This window comes from Hemitrygon akajei, chromosome 21 (assembly GCF_048418815.1).
Source record: "Hemitrygon akajei chromosome 21, sHemAka1.3, whole genome shotgun sequence".
Taxonomy (NCBI): Eukaryota; Metazoa; Chordata; class Chondrichthyes; order Myliobatiformes; family Dasyatidae; genus Hemitrygon; species Hemitrygon akajei.
Window position 1 is genome coordinate 32,367,413 of NC_133144.1, and position 15,933 is coordinate 32,383,345.

Below are 15,933 nucleotides of genomic sequence, written 5' to 3' on the forward strand. Positions count from 1 at the left end.
ACATTTATTATTCAACAATATAACATGCAAAATCAGTAAAAATATAAGTATGTTGGATGGCTAGAGTAACAGTTCAGAATAGCTGGTGTTCCAGCCCCATGAAATTCCCAAGGGTTAAAGGAATATTGTAGTTTTACTGAATACCTGATTCAGGGACATGGGAAATGGTGACAGACATCTTTTATAGACTTCCATAACTATCTCAACATAGCACTTGGAGTATTGTGTTCATATTTGGTTACCCTGCTACAGAAAAAATGCCAGCAAGCCAACAATTCAGAGATTTATGGGGACTTGAGGGACTGAGTAACGGTGAGAGGACGAGCAGATTGGGACTTCTTCATTGTAGTGTGGAGAATTTAGCAGTGATCTTAGAGAGAGGTAAAAAATCACGAGGGGTAGTGATAGGGTTAATGCATGTAGTCTTTTCCCTAGAGTTAAGGTATCATGAACTAGAGGATGTAGGTTTAAGGTGAGAGTGGAAAGATTTAATAGCAACTTGGGGGCGGGGGTGGGGGGGATACTTTGAGTGGTGTGTTTCTGGAATGAGCTGCCAGAGGATGTGTTTGAAGCATATACAGTAGGTTAACCATTTTTAAAAGTTACCTGGACAGCTACATGGATAGGAAAGATTTAGATGGTTATGGGCCAAATGCAGGCAAGTGGTTAGTCGGCATGGACCAGATGGGCCAAAGGGCCTGCTTCCATACTGTACGACTCTAAATCTTGGCTCACTAAGCCCCCTGTACAATCTCCATCGCATTTGCCAGTTTCTCTCTTCATTAAATCTGCTCTGAAGACTTTTCACTGTAGCCACTCCACCACCCTTGCAGACAGGCCCAGACTTCTCAGTCTGTGGTCTCCGGTAAGGTTTATGTAATTGGCCTTGGTTTATTATTATGATCTGTTCTGAGATACAATGCTTGTCTTGCATACTGTTCATACAGACACTGCACTGAGGTAGAACAATACCTCTGAGATAGGGATTCCTAACCTAGTGTCCATGGAGCTCTTGGTTAATGGTATTGGCCCATGGCATAATAAAGGCTGGGAACCCCTGCTGTAAGGCAATACCAATGCAGAATAAATATAACTGCAATAGAGCAAGTGCATTAAAAATCAGGTGCAAAGTCATAATGAGGTAGATTATGAGGTTGAGAGTCCATCTTATCATATCAGGAAACCATTCAACTGCAGGGTAGCAGCTGTCCCTGAAACTGGTAGTACATGCTCTCAGTTCTGGTCGCCTCACTACAGGAAGGATGTGGAAACCATAGATAGGGTGCAGAGGAGATTTACAAGGATGTTGCCTGGATTGGGGAGCATGCCTTATCAGAATAGGTTGAGTGAACTCGACCTTTTCTCCTTGGAGTGACGGAGGATGAGAGGTGACCTGATAGAGGTGTACAAGATGATGAGAGGTATTGATCTTGTGGACAGTCAGAGGCTGTTTCCCAGGGCTGAAATGGTTGCCACAATAGGGCACAGGTTTAAGGTGCTGGGGAGTAGGTACAGAGGAGATGTCAGGGGTAAGTTTTTTACTCAGAGAGTGGTGAGTGCATGGAATGGGCTGCCGGCAACGGTGGTGGAGGTGGATACGATAGGGTCTTTTAAGAGGCTTTTAGATAGCTTAGTAAAATAGAGGGCAATAGGTAAATTTAGTAATTTCTGAGATAGGGATATGTTCGGCCCAACTTTGTGGGCCAAAGGCCCTGTATTGTGCTGTAGGTTTTCTACATTTTCTTTTAAATCTACTTCCTGATCGAAGGGGGAGAAGAGAGAATGGCTAGAGTTTCTGGGGTCTTTGATTATACTAACTGCTTTACTGAGAGAATTGTAGGGGAGGGGAGGCTGGTTCACACGTCTGTGTCCACACCTCTCTGAGGTTTCTTGTGGTTACATGCAGAGCAGTTGCATACCGAGCAAGCGTGCATTGAAATACGATGCTTTCTATGGTGCATTGATAAAAAGATAGTAACGGTTACTCCCCAGGGGCCCAAAATCAGTCACAATGCTCCAAGTGCGCTCTGACCAATGCCTTATAAAGCCTCAGTATTATATGCTTCATGGAAGTCATGAAATTTCTGTATAAAAGGCAAACACTTTTCTCCCCTCATTGTCTTTGGACATTCTGTAATTAATTAACTCAGCCACCTACAATAAAACAAGGTTATCACTAGCCATTGAAGGGTAAACCAGTCACAGAATGGAGGACAATTATGGGAGGGTCCCATACACAACAAGGATATTAACAGAACTGAACAATGGTGAGTCTTTAGCTGAATTTGAAACAGTTCAGATATGAGTGCAGTAACTGGCTTACAGAGCTGTGGTGGGTCATGAGCAGATACCTGGATGGTCCACGGGGAGGAATTCGAGGTGGTGGCAAACTCGGTGGACGCTGTCGACTCAGACGAGATCTTGTAGGCCCACAGGTCATTGGTTCATTATCCTTGTGTCAATGAAAGCAAGAGAAGAAAAACATTAGTAACTGCAGGTAAACTAGGGAGAGTGATGTGGCATTTCAGTAGACTGTCGTGTTAAAAGGGCACCAGATATTCTCCTAGTCACCCATTTTAATCTTCAACAACGTATAAAGAGCAAGGAGCTCTGTGCTTGGACCATGTAGCATCCATAAAAGTTATATTCAGGCTAGTGGGTCCACACAACTTTCTTTCCTTCTGAATTTATTGCTGCAGAGATGTAGGGAGTTGGGGGAGTACAAGATCACACCAGTGCTCCTGACTGATTATCAAGCATCCCTTCAGCTGTCTCTCCCCTTCTCCCCAAGACCGACCTTCACCCAGCCTCTCCCCTCATCATCTTCCTCCCACATCATTTTCTCAGAACTCATTCCAACCACAAATCCTCTCTTTAAATCTCTGCACCATTTCCACTCTATGGATTTTGCTTTATTAGTATCAGAAAGTGTTCCCTCTCCTCAGGTTCAATGGTCTTCTATTTGAAAATTATTGCCATCATCCACTCCTTGAAAAGGCCATCCTTACCTCCCACTTCATCATCAATCTCAGAAAGTGTTCTCAGGGTTGAAAGTGACCTCCTTAGTGACGATAGATTACCCCTCATAACCCCCCGTTTCCTAGTAACCTTGTTGACTATGCCACCCTCTTCTGCTGTTTGCTCAGTTTCCTCAATTAATGCATTTCTACTTGCAAGACTACCTCCAGAGTCCTACTGGGACATCCCACCTTTCCTTCTTTCACTCAGTTAAAGGTGTCCCCTGGAGTACCCTTCCAGTGTCATGGGTCACAAAAACCCTGTGGTCATGATGCTCCTCTCAACCTTGCCATCAGCCACTTAGATCCTCAGTCTTGTGTCAGCCTTCTGGTGGCCACTAGAACTCCGAGCATTACCATAAGCCTCCTCTCCAACTCTTCCATATTCCCCCTTCCCGCCTCCACCTCTGGCTGAACAAAACTGACTGTAAGTAGCACTTTAGATCAAATGCTTCCCTAATCCTAATCCAAGGGATCTGTGATTCAAGTAAGAGTTACCTCATTGTCGCCCTCTGCTCCGCTACTTAGACTCAAGACACTCCGCGTACTGGATCGACTGCTGAGGCTGCCTGCACGGACAGAAGTGGAGATGTGATTTAAGAAAGGGAGCCACTTCACAGGTGGAACTTTAGCCAAAGAATACAAAAAAAAAACCTCAAATCTCACTCTGCCAAATCAACTCAAGGAAGGAGAGCTGGATTATCCTGTTTTGATTTAATATAAAGCTAAATGAAGGTTAAACAAGAGGTCTTGCGGAATTTGAATCGTGTTTGTTCGACATCGCACACTGTTCTGACCACAGACTGTGTATTTGCTAACCATGTTCAGCAGGAGGCATTCAAAGTGAAATTAACACTTGAATGTCACTTTTAAAGTTTCACAGAACAACCAGGATCCCAGAAGGTGATTGGATGGATCCAGGGTCTTCTTCACTCAGCAATTTAATTTTTTTTATCAAGTTGGAGCAAAGTTTTCCTGATGCTCCTTGGCTGAGGGTTACGTTAAAAATACTGGTGGTTGCATTTGGTTAGTTTGCAATCTCTCTTTTTAAGTCATTTCCTGACATCTTCTACTCTGCCTAATTTCAAAGTCTTCCAAATAATCTAGTCTCTCATCATCATCTCATCTCCAACTTTCAAAACTCAAGAGATAAACTATAAATCTCCACAAACAGGAGGAATTATATAAATATACTGGAAATGTATTTAAGTGGGAGAGAACAGAAGGAAATATGACAGAGGATGATGTATTTGCAAGGGTGGGGTAGGCAATGTTCTCTGCATCATTAAGCCCAGGTCCCAAAGGCTCTGTCCTCAGAACTGGAAGGGGAAAGATCCTGTTGTCACAGTCCATTTAGGAACCAATGATTTAGTTGTGAAAGATGAGATGCTGCTGGAAGGTCCATGATATAATAAAGCAAATGTGATAATCTCTAGGTTACTAACAGTCACCTACAAATTGGCAAAGGATCCCTAAGATCAGAAAGTTCAAAGAGTGGTGTGGAAGAAATGGATTTCAGTTCAATGGCCTAGGTACCAATGCTGAGGAAAGAGGAAGCAGTTCCAATGGGGCAGGGTTCACAAAGAGTCAGGACTTGTGCAGAACTGGAACTGCAGATATAGCTTTAAAATCAATAAGGTGGTGGCACGGAACTCTTGTAAGTGGAGACAGAGTTTAAGCGAAAGGACAAAGTGATGGAGAAGGGCAGCAAATGAGGAATGATATGAGAGTATCAGGAAGGAATAAAAGGCAGAAACAGGAGCATAACTCCAACAGCAATCAGAGCAAGGAACATGGTACAAAGTCAAAACTCTATCTGAATAAACATGATATTAGCATTAAAGTAGAAAAAAGTAATGGCTCAACTGGAAATTGATGGTTGTTATCTAATAATTATCAAAGGGCATTGTTGCTAAGTAAATAAGATTGGGAATTACATACCCCAGTCATGTTAACTATTACTTTTATAAGAGAAGCAAAATATAAAAGGAAGTGTGGTACCTTTGACTTCAAATAACAGAACAAATCTAATTGGGTAATAAACAAAAAGAGGCAGAAAATATTTTAAAAAAACACAAAATGCTGGCAGAACTCAGCAGGCCAGACAGCATCTATGGGAGGAGGTAATAACGATGTTTCGGGCCGAAACCCTTCATCAGAAAATATTGTTGGGAGTTATCTAGAGGTCCCCAAAACAGTGACAGTGATGGACAGTATAGTGTAAATTCAGCAAATGGAATCAAGCACAACAAGGGTAAGACAACTGATCACTGTAGAAGAGTGGAGTTCATGGAAGGTAGATGAAATGTTTTCTAAGTGTTGAGAATCAGCAATGGGAGTAGTAGATGTTTCAATGATGATCTAATGAGGGACCAGAAGGAAAGGGGGATGACGGTGAGACAGACCTGACAATGATCAAAAGCGATTTAGTTCAATCTGAAACTCAGGGTTTAAATCTACATCGAGCAAATGATAACTGTGTGAGATGTGAGTTGGCTATGGTATTCTGGAAGCTACATTAATAAGTACGACAGAGGAAGAATCAAAATATAATTTTCACCAAATCATCGTCTCTCGAATGTTAGCAGAGGCAATGTGGATTGTCCTCCTCTCTGTTAGTGTATTTCATTCCCATCATTTAAAGAAAGATTAAGGGTGTTAGAATGTGCCAAATTTGCCATCAACATGCTCATACTTGCTGTGCTGGATGTGCTTCCTGTATTCCACTGTCCCCGTTGTATCCCCTCTCGGATTGGACAAGGCGAGATGAATCTGGGGTTAGCTTCATACACTCCACATTCTGCACTGTCTAAAATGTCCTGTGATCGAGCAGGAAGGGTGATCTCCATCTCTAAGTAGCCATCACAACAGTTATGTTTTAATACACTTGAAATAAAATGGTGATCATATCTGACATGGCCCCTGGATAAAAGACATTGCAAATAAATAACTTTGCAACCAGGACTCCAAAAATCACCCAGGGGAATATTCCACAACTACGAACATGTACACAATGCACACTGAGTACCAACATTAAAATTCAATCATTCAGATTTGGAGAGAACAATAATAAGACCATAAGATATAGGAGAATTAGGCCCTTTGGCCCTTCAAGTCTGCTTCACCATCTGATCCATTTTTTCCTCTCAGCCCCAATCTCTAGCCTTCTCCCCATATCCCTTCATGCCCTGACCAATCAAGGATCTATCAACCTCTGCCTTAAATATACGTAAAGACTTGGCCTCCACAGATACATCACCATTCGACTAAAGCTATTCCTCACCATCTCCATTCTAAGAGGACGCTCCTATAACCTGAGGCTGTATCCTCTGGTCTTAGACTCTCCCACCATAGGAAACATCCTCTCCACGTCCATTCTATTAAGGCCTTTCACCATTCAATAGGTTTCAATGAGGTCACCCTACATTCTTCTGAATTCTGGTGAATACAGGCCCAGAACCATCAAAAGCTCTTCATACGATTGGCCATTCAACCCTGGAATCATTTTTGTGAAACATCTTTGAACCCTCTCCAGTTTAAGCACATCCTTTCTAAGAAAAGGGGCCCAAACCTGCTCACAATTCTTCAAATGATGCCTCAATAGTGCTTTATGAAGTCTCAACATTACATCTTTCCTTTTATATTCTAGTCCTCTTCAAATAAATGCTAACATTGCATTTGCCTTCCTCACCACAGACTCAACCTGCAAATTAACTTTTAGGGAATACTGCACAAGGACTCCCAAGTCCCTTTGCATCTCATTTTTTTGTATTTTCTCTCCATTTAGAAAATAGTCAACCCTTTCATTTCATCTACCAAAGTGCATGACCCAGTACTGTAATCCATCTGCCATTTCTTTGTTCATTCTCCTGTCTGTCTAAGTCCTTCTCTAGTCTCTCTACCTTCTCAAAACCATCTTCTCCTCCACCTATCTTCATATCGTCTTGCAAACTTTGTAAAAAAAAAGCCATCAATTCCATCATCCAAATCATTGGCATATAACATAAAAATAATCGGTCCCAACACAGACCCCTGTAAAACACCACTAGTCACCGGCAACCAACCTGAAAAGGCTCCATTTATTCCCACTCTTTGCCTCCTGCTAATCAGCCACTGCTTTATCCATGTTAAAATCCCTCCTGTAATACCATGGGTTCATAGCTTGTTAAGCAGCCTCATGTGTGGTACCTTGTCAAAGGCCTTCAGAAAATCCAAGTCAATTCTCCTTTGTCTATCCTGCTTGTTATTTCTTCAAAAAATTCCAACAGATTGTCAGGTCAGATTTTCCTTTAAGGAAACCATGCTGACTAGAGCCTATTTTACCTTGTGCCTCCAAGTACCCTGAAACCACATCCTTAACAATCGACTCCAACATCTTCCCAACCATTGAGGTCAGACTGACTGGTCTATAGTTTCCGTTCTTCTGCCTCTCTCCCTTCTTGAAGAGGGATGTGACATTTGCAATTTTCCAATCTTCCAGGCCCATTCCAGAATCTAGTGATTCTTGAAAGATCATTACTGATGCCTCCACAATCTCTTCAGCCAACTCTTTCAGAACCCTGGGGTGTACACCATCTGGTCTAGGTGAGTTATACATCTTCAAACCTTTCAGTTTCCCAAGAACATTATCTCTAGTTATGGTAACTTCACACACTTCATGACCCGACACCTGGAACTTCCAGCATACTGCTAATGTATTCCACAGTGAAGACTGACGCAAAATAAGAGAAGAGATCATACAGTATGGCCAAGTGAAATAGGAATTGATATGAAAGGAGAGGGGAGTACCGAATTAAAAGTATTATATATGAATGCACTAAGTATAAGGAATAAAGTAGATGAGCTTGAGGCTCAGTTGGAAATTGGCAAGTACGATGTTGTGGGAATAACTGAGACATGGCTTCAAGTGGACAGGGCCTGGGAAATGAATATTCAAGGATATACATCTTATCGAAAGGACAGACTGACTGGCAGAGGGGGTGGGGTGGCTCTGTTGGTGAGGAATGATATTCAGTCCCTTGTGAGGGGGAACATAGAATCTGGGGATGTAGAGTCAGTATGGCTAGAACTGAGAAATTCTAAGGGTAGAAAGACCCTAATGGGAGTTATCTACCGGCCCCAAAACAGCAGTCTGGATGTAGGGTGTAAGTTGAGTGAAGAGTTAAAATTGGCATGTCGCAAAGGTAATGATACAGTTGTCATGGGGGATTTCAACATGCAGGTAGACTGGGAGAATCAGAATGGTACTGGACCCCAAGAAAGGGAGTTTGTGGAGTGCCTCCGAGATGGATTCTTAGAACAGCTTGTACTGGAGCCTACCAGGGAGAAGGCAATTCTAGATTTAGTGTTGTGCAATGAACCGGATTTGATCAGGGATCTCGAGGTAAAGGAACCATTAGGAGGTAGTGACCATAATATGATATGTTTTAACCTACAATTTGTGAAGGAGAAGGGAAAATCGGATGTGGCAGTATTACAGTTGAACAAAGGGAACTATGGAGCTATGAGGGAGGAGCTGGCCAAAGTTCAATGGAACAATACCCTAGCAGGGAAGACAGTGGAACAAAAATGGCAGGTATTTCTGGGAATAATGCAGAAGGTGCAGGATCGGTTAATTCCAAAGAGGAAGAAAGATCCTAAGGGGAGTAAGGGCGGCCATGGCTGACGAGGGAAGTAAAGGGCAGTATAAAAATAAAAGAGAAGAAGTATAACATAGCAAAGATCAGCGGGAAACCGGAGGACTGGGAAGCTTTTAAAAAGCAACAGAAGATAACAAAAAAGGCAATACGCCAAGAAAAAATGAGGTATGAAGGTAAACCAGCCAAGAATATAAAGGAGGATAGTAAAAGCTTCTTTAGGTATGTGAATAGCAAAAAAAAAGTTAAGACCAAAATTGGGCCATTGAAGACAGAAACGGGTGAATTTATTATGGGGAACAAGGAAATGGCAGATGAGTTGAACAGGTACTTCGGATCTGTCTTCACTCGGGAAGACACAAACAATCTCCCAGATGTAATAGTGGCCAAAGGAACTAGGGTAAAGGATGAACTGAAGGAAATTTATATTAGGCAAGAAACGGTGTTAGATAGACTGTTGAGTCTGAAGGCTGATAAGTCCCCGGGACCTGATGGTCTGCATCCCAGGGTACTTAAAGAGGTGGCTCTAGAAATCGTGGACGCATTGGTAATCATTTTCCTTTTTCTTTTTCAATCTTTTTATTATTATTATTATTATTAATAACAACATGATAAGATTAGTACATAGATAATGGGATTACAAACTTACAAAATTAAAATGAACATAAAAGGATACACAAGCAATAAGTATAATATAGTTAAGTCTTCCCAAGTCATGAATGATACAAATGTCATATAAACGAAACAAAAAAAACTAGGTAAATCATGTTGAAAAAAAACAGAAAAGAGAAAAAGAAAAAAAAATTAATGCCCTAAGAAAAACTAATCTAACAAACTAACCACTAACTATTAAAGAAAAAAAATAAAGAAGAAAAAAAATGGGCTGTTCATAGTATCTATAAAAAAAATACAAAATCATCAGTGTCCCCAACTCCGATCCTCTCAACATATATATATATAATCAAAACCGGAAAAATAAATAGGATTGGAACAGGGTCAAATTACATCATGTGAAAATATTGAATAAATGGCCTCCAAATCTTTTCAAATTTAATAGAAGGGTCATATACGACACTTCTAATTTTCTCCAAATTTAGACATAACATAGTTTGAGAAAACCAATGAAATACGGTAATCATTTTCCAATGTTCTATAGATTCAGGAACAGTTCCTGCTGACTGGAGGGTGGCTAATGTTGTCCCACTTTTCAAGAAAGGAGGAAGAGAGAAAACAGGGAATTATAGACGGGTTAGCCTGACGTCAGTGGTGGGAAAGATACTGGAATCAATTATAAAAGAGGAAATTACGACCCATTTGGATAGCAGTAGAAGGATCAGTCCGAGTCAGCATGGATTTATGAAGGGAAAATCATGCTTGACTAATCTTCTGGAGTTTTTTGAGGATGTAACTATGAAAATGGACAAGGGAGAGCCAGTGGATGTAGTGTACCTGGACTTCCAGAAAGCTTTTGATAAAGTCCCACATAGGAGATTAGTGGGCAAAATTAGGGCACATGGTATTGGGGGCAGAGTACTGACATGGATTGAAAATTGGCTGGCTGACAGGAAACAAAGAGTAGTGATTACTGGGTCCCTTTCGGAATGGCAGACTGTGACCAGTGGGGTACCGCAAGGTTCGGTGCTGGGACCGCAGCTGTTTACAATATACATTAATAATTTAGATGAAGGGATTAAAAGTAACATTAACAAATTTGCTGATGACACAAAGCTGGGTGGCAGTGTGAAATGTCAGGAGGATGACATGAGAATGCAGGGTGACTTTGACAGGTTGGGTGAGTGGGCAAATGTATGGCAGATGCAGTTTAATGTGGATAAATGTGAGGTTATCCATTTTGGTGGCAAGAACAGGAAGGCAGATTACTATCTAAATGGAGTCAAGTTAGGAAAAGGGGAAGTACAACGAGATCTAGGTGTTCTTGTACATCAGTCAATGAAAGCAAGCATGCAGGTACAGCAGGCAGTGAAGAAAGCTAATGGCATGCTGGCTTTTATAACAAGAGGAATTGAGTATAGAGTAAAGAGGTCTTTCTACAGCTGTACAGGGCCCTGGTGAGACCCCACCTGGAGTATTGTGTGCAGTTTTGGTCTCCAAATTTGAGGAAGGACATTCTTGCTATTGAGGGAGTGCAGCGTAAATTCACAAGGTTAATTCCCGGAATGGCGGGACTGTCATATGTTGAAAGATTGGAGCGACTGGGCTTGTATACACTGGAATTTAGGATGAGAGGGGATCTGATTGAAACATATAAGATTATTAAGGGATTGTACACACTGGAGGCAGGAAGCATGTTCCCGCTGATGGGTGATCCAGAACTAGAGGCCACAGTTTAAGAATAAGGGGTAGGCCATTTAGAACAGAGATGCAGGAAAACTTTTTCACCCAGAGAGTGGTGGATATGTGGAATGCTCTGCCCCAGAAGGCAGTGGAGGCCAAGTCTCTGGATGCATTCAAGAGAGAGTTAGAGCGAGCTCTTATAGATAGCGGGGTCAAGGGATATGGGGAGAGGGCAGGAACGGGGTACTCATTGTGTATGATCAGCCATGATCACAGTGAATGGCGGTGCTGGCTAGAAGGGCCGAATGGCCTACTCCTGCACCTACTGTCTATTGTCTATAAAATACTTATTCAGTTCATCCTCCATTTCCTTGTCCCCCATTACTACCTCTCCAGCATCGTTTTCCAGTAGTCTGATATCCACTATCACCTCTCTGTTACACTTTATGTATCTGAAGAAATTTTTGTATCCTTTTTAATATTATTGGATAGCTTACTATTATATTCCATCTTTACCTTAATGACTTTTTAGTTGCCTTCTGTTGGTTATTAAATTTTCCCAATCCTCTAACTTCCCACTAATTTTGGCTCTATTACATGCCCTCTCTTTGGCTTTTACTTCTTTGACTTCTCCTCTTAGCCACAGTTGTGTCATATTTCCTTTAGAATACTGCTTCCTCTTTGAGATGTATATATCCCGTGCCTTCCAAATTGCTTCCAGATGTTCCAGCCATTGGTGTCTGTCATCATCCCTGCCAGTGTTCCTTTCCAATCAATTCTGGCAAACTCCTCTTCAGCTTCTCCTTCTCAAAATTCAGGGTGAATTCATTCAAATTATGATTACTATCCCCTAAGGATTCTTTTACCTTAAGCTCTCCAATCAATTCTGGTTCATTGCACAACATCCAATCCAGAATAGCTGATCCCCTAGTGGGCTCAACCATGAGAAGCTCTGAAAAGCCATCTCATAGGCACTCTAGAAATTCCTGCTCCTGGAGTCCTGCACCAACCTGATTTTCCCAATTTAAATATTGAAGTGCCCCATGACTATTGTAACATTGCTCTTTTGGCATGCATTTTCTATCTCCTGTTGTAATTTGTACATCTCATCTTTACTACTGTTTGAGGGTCTGTATACAACTCCCAACAGGGACTTTTTACCCTCCTTAGCTCTATCTACAATGAACGCCTTCCAACCCTAATAAGCTTTCCTGGTGTACGCAAGATTTGTTTGCAAGATTCACATTGGAAAATGCAAGCAGCTTTTCCCATCTCTGCTGCATCTAGGGTGGAGAAAAGAAAGCTAGCTTCAATAACCCAAAGTGTCTGAGAAGCAATAGCAGAACTATTAAAAAAAATTATGCTTCACACTGCACTAAAATTTTTTAAAAGTCTTGTTAAAAGAGGAAAAGGTTCTATGTTTTAGATTTTTGTTGGTCCACCGTACAGGATGTCTCATTGGTATAGATTTTAAAATGTAGCTGATGTGCAATTGTTAATGTTGAAGCAAGAAGACAACTTAAACTAACAGGGTAATAGTGTAATAATCAAACAATTGAGAATGAGGAGTAACCAGAGAGAGGATGGTAAATAGAATGACTTAAAGTAGAAAAACAGTAATACAGCACGGACACAGCCCTTCGACTTATGATAACCACACATTCTTATCCCAGTTGCCATATTCACTCATAACCCTCTAAGCTCTTTCCTTCCCTGTAACTGATCTGAATACCTCCTAAACTGTTGCAATTGTACCTGCTTCGACTAGTTCCTTTGGCAGCTCTTTCCAGTACTCTCTACCCTCTGTGTAAATAAGTTACCTTTCAGGCTTCTTTTGAAATCTTTCCCCTTTTACCCTGTACCTGTGCCCCTTAGTTTTGAACTCCTCAACCATGGAGAAAAGACGATTACCATCCAGCTTCTCAGAGTTCAAAGTAAATTTATTATCATTGTACATATATATCACCACATATAAACCTGAGATTCTCTTTCTTGTGGGCATTCACAGCCAATACAAGAAAAACAACAGAATCAATGAAAGACCACCTCCAACCAATGTCCAAAAGACAACAAACTGTGCAAATACAAAAAGAAAAGAAAGAAAGAAAGAAAGAAAGAAAGAATAATAAATAAATAAATAAATAAACAAACAAACAATAAATATCGAGAACATGAGAAGAAGAGTCCTTACAAGTTAGTATATATGGGTTGTGGGAACAGTTCTGTGATGGGCTGAGTGAAGTTGTTCCCTCTGATTCAAGAGCCTGATGGTTGAGGGGGAATAACTGTGCCTGAACCTGTTAGTGTGGATTTAAGGCTCCTGTACCTTTTTCCTTGATGACAGCAGCAAGAAGAAATCATGGCTTGGATGGTGGGAATCCTTAATGATGGATGTTGCTTTCTTGCGACAACACTCCCCGTAGATATGCTCAATGGTGCGGAGGGCTTTCCTACGTTGGACTGGGCCATATCCACTACTTTTTGGAGGCTCTTCCATTCAAATGTAGTTGTGTTTCCATACCAGGCCATGATGTAACCAGGCAATATACCCTCCACCACTCATCTGTCGAAGTTTGTCTAAATGTTAGATGATATGCCGAATCTTTGCAAGCTTCTAAGTAGAGGTGCTGTCGTTCTTTCCAAGTAATGGCACTTGCATGCTGGACCCAGGACAATCCTTGAAATGATAATATTGAGGAACTTGGAGGCTGCTGACCCTCTCCACCTCTGATCCCCGATGAGGACTGGCCCATTGCCTCCAGAAGTCAATAATCAGCTAGATACAGTACCTCTCATGATTTTATAAACTGTTATGTCACTCCTCATTCAGCCCACCTCTCTTACTGATCAAGATCTCTTTGCAATTCATTGCAGTCCGCTTCACTATCAACAAGACCACCTAATTTAATATATAATCAACAACTTGTTAATTGTGCTATGTACAATCATATCCCAAGCATACACAATTAATAGCAGAAGTCCCAGCATTGATCACTGGGGCACCCCACTAGCCACAGACTTCCAGAAGGAAAATCAACCTTCAACCATCATCTTCTCCTTCCTGTAAATGAACCAATTCTGGTCACACCTTGTTAGATCCCATTGAATCGCGTGCATCCCAATCTTCCGGATCAGCTTGCCACATAGGACCTTGTTGAAAGGTTTATGTCCATGTGGACATTACATTCCACATAGACAACATCCACTGCCTTACCTTCATCTATTCCCTTAGTTACCTTCTCAAAAAAACTACAAAGGATTCCCCAAATGTGACTCCCACACATAACAGCAGAGACTATTCCTGATCATGCCTTGATCATCCAAATGACAGTGGATCTTGTCTTTCAGAATTCTCTCCAGTAATCTCCATGAAACTGAAGTTAGGTTCAGCAGCTGACTTAGGTGCCTTCGTGGGCTAATCCTATTTGCCTGCATTTGGATCAGATCCCTCTAAAACTTCCCTATCCGTCAGGTACTGTACACAATTAGAATTAGAGAGGACACAAAGAACTGTGAAGATAAAAAAAAAAGGAAAGGCAAGGAATTAAAAGTTGCCCGTCACTCAAATTCTCCAAGGAATAGAAGGATATGGAGGAATGGCATAAAAAGAGCTGAGGGCAGCATAGATCTGTAATGATGTTATCAAATGGCAGGATGTGGATGTAAGACCAGGGCCTACTCCTGCTCCTGTGTTGCGTGTTGCATCCCCTGCCCACTCTACCGCCTGCCTCCTACGCTCTCCACGGAAGCCCAGTGTAAACTTGAAAGCAGACCCTCACCTTTCATTGAAGCTTGACACAGCCTTCAGGACCCAGGACTGAATTCAACAATTCAATACAACCTATCTTTCCTGGCCAGTTCTAAATCAAGGTCATCTAGAACGTTAACTCAGTTTTCCACATTCCACAGAAACTATCCGAACTGTTGTGTTTTTCCATCAATATTTTTACCCAGACACAGTCGTGTCCTACAGTGTCTGTGTTCTTCTGTTTCTCCTTCCGGGTCCCTTCTTGCACTTCTGGACAGATCGGTTCTGATCAGCTAGCATCCACCACCCTTCCTTAGACATTGCTAACTGTCACCTAGACAACTTTGGCCTCCTGTTTAGACACATACCCTGTAAAAACGACAATGCTAGATACACTCAGCAGCAACTGTAGAAAGCAAAGCATTTTGCCTGGAACCTTACCTCTGCTTCCCTCTCCATGGATGCTGCCTGATGTGCAGAGTATTGCCAATATTTTTTGCTTTTATTTCAAATTTTAAGTATCACCAGTTTGAGCTTTTCACTTAAAAATATTGGTGTTCAAAATCCCAAATAATAATTCACAATATGAAGGAAATGAGATTCACTAACTAACTAACTTTGAGCAACTATTAAAATTGGTTATGTTACCTACAGAATGACAACTACTGGACTTAGTGAAGTGTTTTTTATTCACAATTAACAAATGACACAAAAACCACAAGGAGGGAAAGGATGAGGTTCACACAACAAACAAGCAGCTAGAGGAACTCAAGAGGTCAACTTGCATTTGAGGCAAGAAAGTAATTATCAGTGTTTTAGGTCAAAACTCTGCATCAGGACTGAGCGGAGAGGCAGGATGGTCAGTATGATGAGGGGAAGGGGAATGGTGAGATACAGACCGTGGATGTTACTGGCAACTTATTGTCCAACCTTATCTGCCTCTGAAGCAGAAAGCACCTAAACAAAGTGGTGGGTCTGGAATTTCTTCCCTGAAGGACATTAATGACACTGATGGACTTTTACAGGAGTCTGGTAGTTTATGCTTACTGAGGTTAAGTCAATGAGATGCAAAGGAAATGAATAAATGGGATCAAAATTTGATGAGCGGAATGAAGCACAGGATAATGGTAGGCAGATATTGTTGTAACAGATCCATGGACCTGAGTTCTTGGTCTTTGCCATTTGTAATTTATCTTAAGAATTGATATTTCTACCTGAGGAAAATAAATCTGTATCT

At 41.4% G+C, this 15,933-nt stretch overlaps 2 protein-coding genes across 4 annotated transcripts in view; both read right to left on the reverse strand.

Annotated features, from left to right (window-relative positions):
• LOC140714474 (fatty acid-binding protein, intestinal-like) overlaps positions 1-15,933 on the reverse strand; it is a 559,271-nt gene that overhangs the window by 50,283 nt on the left and 493,055 nt on the right. The window lies entirely within an intron of this gene.
• pik3ap1 (phosphoinositide-3-kinase adaptor protein 1) overlaps positions 1-15,933 on the reverse strand; it is a 147,112-nt gene that overhangs the window by 7,818 nt on the left and 123,361 nt on the right. For 2 of the 3 annotated variants that reach the window (XM_073025105.1, XM_073025104.1), the window contains 3 exons: positions 5,713-5,868; positions 3,516-3,586; positions 2,352-2,452 (listed from right to left, as the gene is read on the reverse strand). In XM_073025105.1, coding sequence (XP_072881206.1) covers positions 2,352-2,452; positions 3,516-3,586; positions 5,713-5,868 — 328 coding nt within the window. The remainder of the gene's footprint in view (positions 1-2,351; positions 2,453-3,515; positions 3,587-5,712; positions 5,869-15,933) is intronic. The other variant, XM_073025107.1, reaches the window with a different exon arrangement.